The sequence below is a fragment of the Oratosquilla oratoria genome, chromosome 12, assembly GCF_046742065.1.
Source record: "Oratosquilla oratoria isolate Oo_2021 chromosome 12, ASM4674206v1, whole genome shotgun sequence".
NCBI classification, from domain to species: domain Eukaryota; kingdom Metazoa; phylum Arthropoda; class Malacostraca; order Stomatopoda; family Squillidae; genus Oratosquilla; species Oratosquilla oratoria.
Window position 1 is genome coordinate 58,496,929 of NC_134788.1, and position 9,528 is coordinate 58,506,456.

Sequence of the window (9,528 nt, forward strand, 5' to 3'; positions counted from 1 at the left end):
TGGTCACTCTTCCCAATTGGTCTTCTTGTATTCCATTTTATCCACAATTTCAGGCTCTGATGTAAATGTTAATTCTAGTCTCAACAGTTCCTCATTATTTCTATATCTGGTGTTCTCTTTTACCCAGTGAGTCACTGTCTATTCAATGGTCATGTCCAGTAGTATATTTCCCCAAAGGTCCTCTCCACCCTTCACTGTCATCTCCCAACATATTTCCTTAGAGCTAGTCACTCATAATTACTAAGTTTCCTCCTTTCAGTATTTCATTTAATGCATGCCTTGTGTCTTCCAACATATTATGTTATAAGTTATAGGGGAATAAGCCTACTATGTGTGTTATACAAAGTATACACAAAAATTCTAATGAAGTGGCTTAAACCATACACAGAACAGGAGTTGGGGGAATATTAGTGTGGATTTTGGTGAAACAGATCAACTGCAGATCATATTCACACAGTCTGGCAACTAATGGAGAAATATTATGAATATGGTAGGACCCTATATCAGCTATTTGTAGATTTCAAACAAGCATTATGATAGTGTGCACTATCTACAGAATTATGAAAGGAATGGAAATCTTAGATAAGAATGATTTATTGAAATGGGACAATGGAAAAACAAGAGGGCACAAAAAGAATCTCTAAAAAGATAGTTACAGAAGAGATCTGAAAAAAGAAAGAAAAAAAAATGGCTTCCCACATAGAGTGATAGATACTTGGAACAAATTAGACAAAGAAGCAGTGTGTACAAACACTACTCAAGATTTTAAGAAAAAACTTGATGCTGAGAGATACAAAGACGGGTCACCACGAGCATAGCTCCCTTTCTGTATAATACAACTAAGTAAATACAGACCATCAATGTGGCACATAATGGCAGAACTAAATAAATACCTCTCATTAAAATGTGCTACATAGGAAGCAGATGTACAGTAAGAGTTGGAAGGAAAGATACAGAGTTTCAATATACACAGTGGCCTTAGGCAGGGATGTATGCTGTCACATTTACTATTCAATCTTGCACTGGAGAAAGCAGTCAGGCAGATTACCAACCATCCTGGTGGAGCTAAGTTATCCAATGGTCAGAAAACCCACCTTGCTTACACCAATGATGTCGATGCGGTGGCTGACTATGGAGGAAATTAACAAGATCTTTACAGTATTCCAGAGAACAGCAAAACAAATAGGCCAAAAATTATATGAGCAGAAAAAAGAAATTATGAAACTAAGTAGAAATGGCAATTACACACCAGGAGAAGCGTAAGTTGGATCACTAAGTGTGAAGAAAGTTGATAAGTTCAAGTACCTGGGATCCACTGTCAGTGAGAGAAATGAACTGGACATAGAAATAAACGATTGAATAGCTGTAGGAGACAGATGTTACCATGCCCTGGCACCTGTAATGAAGAGTCGGACCATCAGTAGAACCAAGATGAAAACAGATAACATTGTAATAAAACCAGTCCTGTATGGATGTGAGACATGGACACTGACAAAAGAAAGGGAGAAAAGACTGGAAGTCTTTTAAGACAATATCCTGAGAAGAATCCTCGGCCCAGTTTATGATGAAGAAAAAGGGAAATGGAGACAAAGACATAATAGGGAAATTAGAGATCAGACCGGACAACCATACATTCAGGATGAAATACGGAGAAGAGCAAGGTAGGATGGACACTGCCTCCGAATGGAGGCAGACTACCAAGGAAGGTGATGGAAGGAGGAATAGAGGGCAGACAACCATTAGGGAGACCCAGGTACAGATGGATGGATGGAGTGAGGAAGGATGTGGACAGGGTGGCAGAGGATAGAACCATCTGGAGAGGCATAGCGAAAGCGGTGAAGGGCTGTCCGGCCTGACAACCAGCAGAGTAAGAGAGTAAGTTATGGAATCTCTTGATTTCATAGAATATTTCTATACCTTGTTTCCCTTTCCAAATCTATACCTTTACCTAGTATTGCACTTTCTGTTGTAAACCCTGAAAATGCAATATTTTTGTACCTTTGATTCCTCTGAAGGATTTCCATGTTGCAACTCTTTTTTGGAATGACACCTAATGGTGATGCAACCTTGCTTAAATCTAGTCCTCTCTTCATTGGTTCACCATATTTCTGTCTATCTTCACCATCCTCTATTTTCAATTGTTACCACCAAGTGAATTTACCCTAATATATCATTTTGGTAATTTGATAAACATAGCTCCTGTCCCAATATGATACCAACAAGCTGAAAGTGATCAGGACATTTAGGTCATATGACCTGCATCCAGTATCTATGCAAGATTATGTAAGTGAATATTAAGAAATTTTCACTCCCAAGAATATCACAACCAGTGCATATCAAATTTAGAGTGAACTTCATAAATTCTTGATCTTTGTACTCTGGAAGACAAGATGGAGCCCCATCCCCAATAAGAATGTAGACAAACAGGATGCATATGTTGATAAACAAAGAGTCTTGCCAGTCTCATGTATTTTCTAAATCACTACCAATGTTGATGTTAATTTGAGGTACTTACACATGGGGCACATAATACTCAGAATATTAAGAGCTAGCCAGTGATTGTATTGGTCAAAATTGCAGCTGCCAGACCAGCAAACATCTTCATGACATATAAAAGTGTTTGCTTGTCTCAAATTTCTAAAAATTGCTGCAAAAATAACTATTAATTTGCACTACATATAAATGGGGTTCAAAATACTCAATGATAAGAGAGCCAATGATAGAGGTAAGAATTGCAAATGTGAGACCTGGCCTAATCTATTCTAGCCCCTTGGTAAATATAAAGATGTTCTACCATCTCTTTTTTTTTTCTTTTCTTTTTTCTAACAGCTACTGACATTACTATTAGTTTGCAGGACTTATATCTGTGGTTCAGAATACATCAGAATGATACGAGCTAGCCAATGGTACTATAGGTAATTGACGCTGTGAGACTGGCAAACATTTTCATAAATATCCACACTACCCTTACTAGGTATGTGTGAACCTGTGGGTGGCGCTACCATTGCAAATGTAATGTTTACACCGTCATCTTTTGCGGCCCGTTTGAATGGGTATACATCAGTTTGAATGCTTGTAGCATTCAGCACTTGCGCAGGATTATCAAATTGTCTTCTTGTTCTGCAGGTGTATACCCAGTTAAAAAAAAAAAAAAAAAAAAAAAAATCACAAATTTAAATGCAAATTTAGCTATTAGCCATTGCAAATTAGTTTTCCGAGTAAAAATCTATAAATAAAGCACCTATATATGAATATTTCAATGTAATATTCCTATTTTCTAGCCAGTTTTCTCCCAGAAATGAGCAACTGTAAGATTGTTGGTAATGTGACAGCTGTGTCTTAATGCATAACATGTAGGCATGTTCTCCGATACTTAGTAATGTTTGTTAAAACATGATATGTCAGAGATACTTCACATAGTAGTCATAGAGGGTGTTGTTCACAAATAATACTTACATTGTTATGGTATGAATTTTAAGATGTTGGACAAGCTATGCTATGCCTATTACATAGCCAGCTATGGCTATGATTGCAAGTATATGAAATAACTTAATAATATGGTCAGTATTCCATGTCATGGACCATGTCCATGACCATGAGAAGTCTCAAGAGTAGTAGAGGTCTACTGACAAGACAATTTTCTTCTGGGTTTCATAATAGGCATGTGGTGTTGAAATATGGCTGTTTATTCAGATTATCATGATTATAGATAACATGATTAAACAAAATAACTCCCTTTGAAAGTAAAATTACTTAATTCATTTTTCTATTTTAGTAAATTGGTGTAAAAAATAATTCACCAATTTCAAAGTAAATTTAAGGTACTGTAAGTCTTACGATAGTTGCAGTACTGGCCGGTTAGTGTAATGAGAGGTAATCTAAGGGTAAGGGCTAAGGCACCTATATAGGCACTTTTAAATGTGATAATAGAGTTCTTTTAGCTACATATACATTACAGTGCACATACATTACATTGATGGAACATGTTACAAGATAGGTGTTAGTAACAATTGTATAAGAGGAAGGTCCTGCATTGTTTTTGACAAGCTCAGGTGATTTGTTGACCCATAAAACTTTCATATGCCAAGTTGCATGTCAATTGGGCCAGGGGTTTGGATTTTACTGATGATTATCTCTAAACTGACGATAGCTGCCATGACAACATGAAAGGTGTTAGTAAGCATAGTATAAAAGGAAGGTCCTACATTGTTTCTGACATGCTCAGATGATTTCTTGACCCATAAAACCTTCACATGCCAAGTTGTATGTCAATTGGGCCTGGGGTTTGGATCTTATGGATGATTATCTCTGAATTGACAAAAGTTGCCATGGCAACATGATAGGTGTTAGTCAGAATGGTATAAAATGAAGGCCCTGCATTGTTTTGACATGCTCAGATGATTTGTTAACCCATAAACCTTCACATGCTAAGTTGCATGTCAATTGGGATAGGGGTTTGGATTGTACTGATGATCATCTCTAAATTGACAACTTAATAGTTGCCATGAAAAGGCAAATTTGGTATGATGGAGATGTTCCACATTGTTTTTGACATGCTCATGTAATTTGTTGACCCATAGAGCCCAAGTATTCCAAATCTGAATAAAATTGGACCAGTGGTTTAGAGTTTATGTGTATTTCTTTACCAAAATCTTCACAAATTACCACCCTTAATTCTAACCTTTTTTTATGGTAAAGTCTTGCAAACAATTCGGTATAAAAAAAAAAAATCATTCAAGAACTTGTATCTCCCTTAATAGAGAATGGTTGTATTTGGATGATGTTGCATGAGATGGAATGGGTGGGGGGATGGGGGTGAGGTAGTATGTGTGAGCAAAATTTAACGCAGCCTGAAGGGATATCTCCCCGTCTTCTCCTTTCATGCATGGGGGGACGGAGAGGGGGGGTCACTGATTTAATGAAGCGAGCCTTGGTGTGGATGTGCTGTGCCTTGTGACACTGCTTCTGACCCAGGGCAGTGGACAGGGTGCAGGGATGACCCATCATCCAGGAGGTGCTCAGATAAGAAGGAAGGTGGAGGGGACTGGAGTGTATTTAGGGATGGAATGGGTGGGAATGATTTTCTGCCTTTTTCTTTTTGTCTACCTCCCTTGAAAGGGGGAAAACCTTGGTGTATGTATGTATGTATTTAAGAAAATTAAAAAGTATTCTGTTTCTAATGAAACTGTCTTTCATATGCAACAATAATTCAAGGGGTAATTTTTGTGCAAGTACCCATCATGAAAAGGCAAATTTGGTATGATGGAGATGCTCCACATTGTTTTTGACATGCTCTGGTGATTTGTTGACCCATAAAACCCAAGTATTCCAAATTTCAATAAAATTGGACCAGTGGTTTTGAGCCTATGTGAACTTCTTTACCAAAAAGTTGACAAATCACCACCCTTCATTCTAACCTTTTGTTAAAGTATAGTTTAGTCTAGCCCAGGGGTTCCCAAAGTGGTTGATATCGACCCACAGGGATTGATGAGACCATCCAAGGGGTCAAAAGGGGGTCAGAAGATTGCTAGGGGGTTGAAAGGGGGTCAGTAGATTGCTAGGGGGTCGAAAGGGATCAGTAAATTACTATGGGGCCGAAAGGCAGTCTTTAAAATTAATGGTTGGCATGAAATGATCCTGTTCTCTCCCCGTACTGAAAGAGTGAGAATAATCAACCAACCAATATCTAAACTTAAAGATAGTTGAAAATTCTTCCCATTCTGTGCATGTAGGAAGAATCTCACATACACACAACCACATCGTGAATGAACATCAAGATGAAGAGCTTGTGTAATATTATTGGCTTAAATATCACTTACAGTTATATAGTACAAAATATATAATATCACTCTTCAAGCTATTGGTAAATTATGAATATTTATCTTAAAACACTTATGTTTATGTATATGTGAAAGTATCTGTATTATAATTATTAGAACTCCGTCGCCTTGATGAATGTTGCCATTTGGCCCTTTTATAATGGATCAAAATAAAAAATAAACAAATAGAATAAGTAAAATCCACAAACACGAAAATTGTGACTATGGTACTTTAGAATTACCATAAGTGATTTATGAGACCAATCAAGAACTACAATTAAGAATTAAAACCAATATTTCAACAACAAAAATGATAATCATAATGATGATAATAACACTATTGATAACTAAAATAATAATAATAATATTGATAATAACTATGATAATAATAATAATAGCATTAATAACAATAACACCAATAATAATAATAAACTGACATAAATCGTGAATTAATAGCTTGGGGGTCTATAGAAAATTTTAAACTTTACTAGGGGGTCGATGAGCTGAAAAGTTTGGGAACCCCTGGTCTAGCCAAAAATTCGTGATAAGAAAAAAAAAAAAACGCATCTCCCTTATTTTTCAAGCTATTTAAAAAAATTAAAAAGTATTTTGTTTCTAATGAAATTGTCTTTCATATGCAAACAATCTTTTAAGAGTTAAAAAAAATTGCGCCGTACCTACCCTTGCTCAGAATGCCAAATGAAAATTGAAGAGTGGCAAATGCGAACATACTACGCATGCACTAAGCTATCTTACCCCCATATCGCTGCACTTACGAATTCAAGAAGACACACTTGTTTAACCAGTTTAAATCACAGCTACGAAAACAAGCGCTTTAAATAGCTGAAGGAGTGCAACTTAAGGCTTGACGGGCTATGACGTCATATGTAAACATACAAGGTGAAGGTTTAATTTCTTTTATAGATCTTCTCTATTTCTCTATTCATATTTTCTGTTGTTTTATATTTTATATCTATTATCTTTATAGATCATATTTCATAGTTATTTATTTCATATATACATTTGTATTTCATATCTATATTTTCATTTCATATTTGTATTTTCTGTGAGAAATGCAAAGACTATTTACGAAAGACAGGAAGGCACCGAAAAGGTGTGTAAATAGCCTAACTGATTACTCATGAGTTTAGTTACTTCAATCAACGCTAGAGATCGCTGTGCTTCATTCGGAAAGAATTAGCGGGCTTTTTGAATCGTCTGCATGTTTACATTTGAGCCATCTGTCACTTGGAACACATGGTTAGTTCAAACCAATCATGGTGCGAGACGGTAATCCCTGTGTTATTTGGAAACGGTCCAAAAGTTCTCATCCTGAATTCATGTACCATCGGTTTCCTAAAGAACCACAAAGGTAAGTGTATATTATACTGCCAACATATAGACATATAAGTGTCATTTTATTGATTAAGTAAAAATGTAAATCAACATTCTCTTCTTTTTGATAGATGTTCAAAGTGGATACAAGTAACCGGTATATCAACATTAAGGAAGAAAACACCTACACAATTAAATAAAAGTCAAAGGATATGTAGCCATCATTTTTCTCAATGGCAGTATGCATCATCAACCCGTTTGTGCCCCAGTGCATACCCAGATCAAAATTTGCCTGGTGAGTCAATGCAGTTTTAATAATATACATTATCATAAGATTACAATGATTAACATTGTTTGGTAAGAAGTAATGATTTTCATTATGCATTCTATTATCTATCAGATCCAGCACACCCAGATGAGCCAGTAATAACCAGTATGGATGCAGGTAAGTGCTTGATCAATGTGAAAATAATATAGCACAGTTCTGAGATTAATTGAAATTACTTTATCTTATTACCACATTGCATTTGAAACAAAACATTGCTTGTCTCTATATATTATATATTTCTGTATTACTTTAAAGTTGAACATTATTTAGAATATTCTTTCATTGTCATTAGCTAATTTTTGTATGTGCACAAGACACATTTCAACTTGAAATTACAAATTAAATTCTGAGCATAGATACCTTACATACATTATCTGTTTATAACAGTACAAAACATCACATATATTATTTTACAGATATTGACCAGCACTTGGATACTACAAGTACTTTGCATCACCAGCAAATTGAAATGGAAATCTTGTCAAGTTCATTGGATGAACTGATGGTCTGTAAATCATAAACAAATTAGCAACATATGTCAAATTGTAACAACAGATATTAGTACCACAATTGAGTCCACAGTTATATAGATGTTTTATAGACCTGTTTCACACTCTTGGCATAAATGTGATAATGTGATAAGAATAGAAATTGTTCTGGTAGGTGCTGGGGGGTGGCATACACCCATCAACACTCCTCTCAGTTAGAGAGAGATTGCTGGAGTTTTGGATGCAGTCTAAGGAAGATAAAGTCATCTCTTATAAGATTACTTAGTAGTATTTAATAAACATATATGAATGAAGTTATAACTCAGTTTTAGATTTATTCCACATGCTCTCTAACGTGAATGTGAGTTGGATGCAATGTGTCATGGGGGTATTGGAGATGTAGCCCCCATCAACCTGTAGGACATATTCTAATTAGAGTATTTCACATTCCACAAATTTTCTTCATAATGAGCTGTTAATGTGAAAGATGCAAAAGTATTAAAGAAAATGCTGCTGATTGGCATATAATGTAGATCATGTAGATTGTCTGGTGCTGACATTGGCATATGCAGTATAATGACATAAATTCACCAATTAACAGGTACATTTTGTCGGGAATAAATCCCAACAGATGCATTTTTTAGAGTAAATAGACTATTATTACATATTAGTATAGACATCTGTGGTTACGGCCTCAGTTAATCTAGTGAATTGATAGCTGTAGAATTAGGATTAAGATTGAAATACAGCAATTAAGCATATCAAGCTGTATGAAATTTGTATTCTAGAAACTTAGTTTATGAAAACATACATAACAAATTATACTGTCTTACTTTTTCCATTTAGATAGAGTGGCCTATCATTTTTGTTTCTATATATGAAAACATTATATAAAACATTATGTAAGGACTCGACACCCCTTAGTTACCACAAGCCGGTTGTTCTAACCCCTATCAGGAATGTCGAGTTACCAATACGTCATTTTCATTATTAATCATATTATTTACCACTTGGTGTCTTCTCCGTCTTGAGTATTGGTTCTGGTGCATTACCCATCCATAGTTCCTTTGCATGGGGATCATATATGTATCGTGCGACATTTTCACTTTAGTTAAGGTGAAGTTGTACTTCCCATAGACCCTTGGCAATGAGAGGTCAAAGGTCACTAGGCGTTCGGGACCAAGAGAGGCCCCTCTCGCCCCCATATACACAGTTGGGTAGTAGTTGAATAGGAGTTGAGTACTAGTTGAGGACAAGACAAGTCCAAGACAAGTCCAAGACAAGAAATGTAATTGACCAAAGTGTTAGTGATTCGTGACTAGGGGATGATATGAATTCACCCCAATCACAGACCTCGTATATATCATGTGTGAAGTGCATATACGACGAAGCGTGTCTTAAACCAGTGAGGGGATTCTGTGAGAGAACCATTCCCCTCAACATACCTTTATCCTTTCCCATACTCACCCTCCATGCTGCGCCTGAAGTTCATTGCGCACATCACCGTCATTAACCAGAACAAAGACGAGAAAGAATTCCAAGTGGCCCCAAGGCCACG

At 36.1% G+C, this 9,528-nt stretch overlaps 1 protein-coding gene across 1 annotated transcript; it reads left to right on the plus strand.

Annotated features, from left to right (window-relative positions):
• The first annotated feature begins 6,941 nt into the window (after positions 1-6,941).
• LOC143031848 (uncharacterized) lies at positions 6,942-9,420 on the plus strand. Its single transcript, XM_076196189.1, has 4 exons — positions 6,942-7,191; positions 7,286-7,449; positions 7,555-7,599; positions 7,899-9,420. The coding sequence occupies exons 1-4, from the start codon at positions 7,097-7,099 to the stop codon at positions 8,000-8,002; spliced, it is 408 nt and encodes a 135-aa protein (XP_076052304.1). The 5' UTR covers positions 6,942-7,096; the 3' UTR covers positions 8,003-9,420.
• The last annotated feature ends 108 nt before the right edge of the window (positions 9,421-9,528 follow it).